At 26.3% G+C, this 1,725-nt stretch overlaps 1 protein-coding gene across 1 annotated transcript in view; it reads left to right on the top strand.

The window, feature by feature from the left end:
* Positions 1-1,725, top strand: part of LOC102674266 (muscle calcium channel subunit alpha-1) — a 27,564-nt gene that overhangs the window by 6,765 nt on the left and 19,074 nt on the right. The window contains exons 14-17 of the mRNA XM_031511718.1: positions 1-45; positions 250-342; positions 635-755; positions 865-956. The exon at positions 1-45 is cut by the window's left edge and continues 3 nt beyond it. Coding sequence (XP_031367578.1) covers positions 1-45; positions 250-342; positions 635-755; positions 865-956 — 351 coding nt within the window. The remainder of the gene's footprint in view (positions 46-249; positions 343-634; positions 756-864; positions 957-1,725) is intronic.

Here is a 1,725-nt window from a genome sequence, read left to right as displayed (position 1 = left end):
CTGCTCTTCCTTTTTATCGTGATCTTTGCCCTACTGGGTATGCAGGTACGGTACCTATATAGTATATATATAATACTATATAATAATATATATATTATTTTTATATATTTTTTTATTTATTTTTATATATTATTTTTATATATTTATATAATCTCGATTTAATATATATATATATCTCGATTTTTAATTACTTATCGCGCATTCCCCTCTCCCCCCTTTTTTTCTTCTTTTTTTTCTTCTTTTTCACAGGTGTTCGGCGGAAAATTCAATTTTAACGTTCTAGAGAACAAACCTCGTCACAATTTCGACAGCTTTTGGCAAAGTTTGCTGACTGTCTTTCAGGTAATTTCTTAATCCTTTTCCCCCTCCCTGACCAGCGATGGGGGAAATTTAATTTATTATTTATTATATAAAGTTACTTTAAGAATTTACGTAATTTGTAAATTTATTTTATTTATTATTATTTTATTATTTTAGTTATTATTTTTATTTATAAAAATATAATAATAATGGCAAAAGCGGATCAATTATATTATTCGATTATTTTTAAATTTCGAAATTAAAGTGACTTTATTTTTCAAGATTTTCAATGCCAAACTTTTCTTACATCTGCCGTATTCGACTGTGTCTACAGATATTAACCGGCGAAGATTGGAACGCCGTTATGTACGATGGGATTAGAGCGTACGGCGGTGTTTCGAGCTTCGGCATGCTCGCCTGTTTCTACTTCATCATTCTCTTTATATGCGGTAATTGTATCCTTTTCTTTCCACGAATTCGCGAAAAAAGTATATATAGGAGGGCAAGTGTAAACAAACAAACGAACCGTTGAAAACCGAAACCTTGACCAAAGAAATACCGCAGATATCCTGCTGAACGTGTTCTTGGCCATCGCTGTTGACAACCTCGCGGACGCCGAATCGTTGACTGCCATCGAGAAGGAAGCCGAGGAAGAGGTGAGTGATTTTTTTTTTTTCCCTCCCTTTTTCTTTTTTATTTTCTAAAGGAAGAAATTTTTTCTCGACCGATTTCTTTAAATTCTCTTCCATTTCTATATATATATATATATACATATATATTGCAATTGTATCTTGATTAATCCTATAAATTATTATTGTTATTCATTATTATATTGCTTAATGATAATTTCGATTTTTCTAAATTCTGTTCCATTTCTATATATAGTATGGAATTGTATCTATATATTATTATTATTATTGAACATCATATTGCTTGATTTCGATTTCTCTAAATTCTGTTCCATTTATATATATAGTATGGAATTGTATCTATATATTATTATTATTATTGAACATCATATTAAATTCTATTCCATTTCTATATATATATATGTATATATATATGTAGTATGCAATTATATTTCGATTAGTCCTATAAATTATTATTATTATTATTATATTATATATATATATAGTATGCAATTGTATCTAAAAATTATTATTATTATTGAACATCATATTGCTTGATTTTGATTTCTCTAAATTTTGTTCCATTTCTTTATATAGTATGGAATTATATGTATATATATAATATGCAATTGTATTTTGATTAATCCTATAAATTATTAATATTATTATTATTATTATATTATATATATATATATATAGTATGCAATTGTATCTAAAAATTATTATTATTATTGAACATCATACTGCTTGATGATAATTTCCATTTCTCTAAATTCTGTTCCATTTCTTTATATAG

Source organism: Apis dorsata, unplaced genomic scaffold (assembly GCF_000469605.1).
Source record: "Apis dorsata unplaced genomic scaffold, Apis dorsata 1.3 scaffold_344, whole genome shotgun sequence".
Taxonomy (NCBI): domain Eukaryota; kingdom Metazoa; phylum Arthropoda; class Insecta; order Hymenoptera; family Apidae; genus Apis; species Apis dorsata.
The sequence above is the reverse complement of the archived record's forward strand: the minus strand, read 5'-3'. Positions and strand labels throughout refer to the sequence as shown.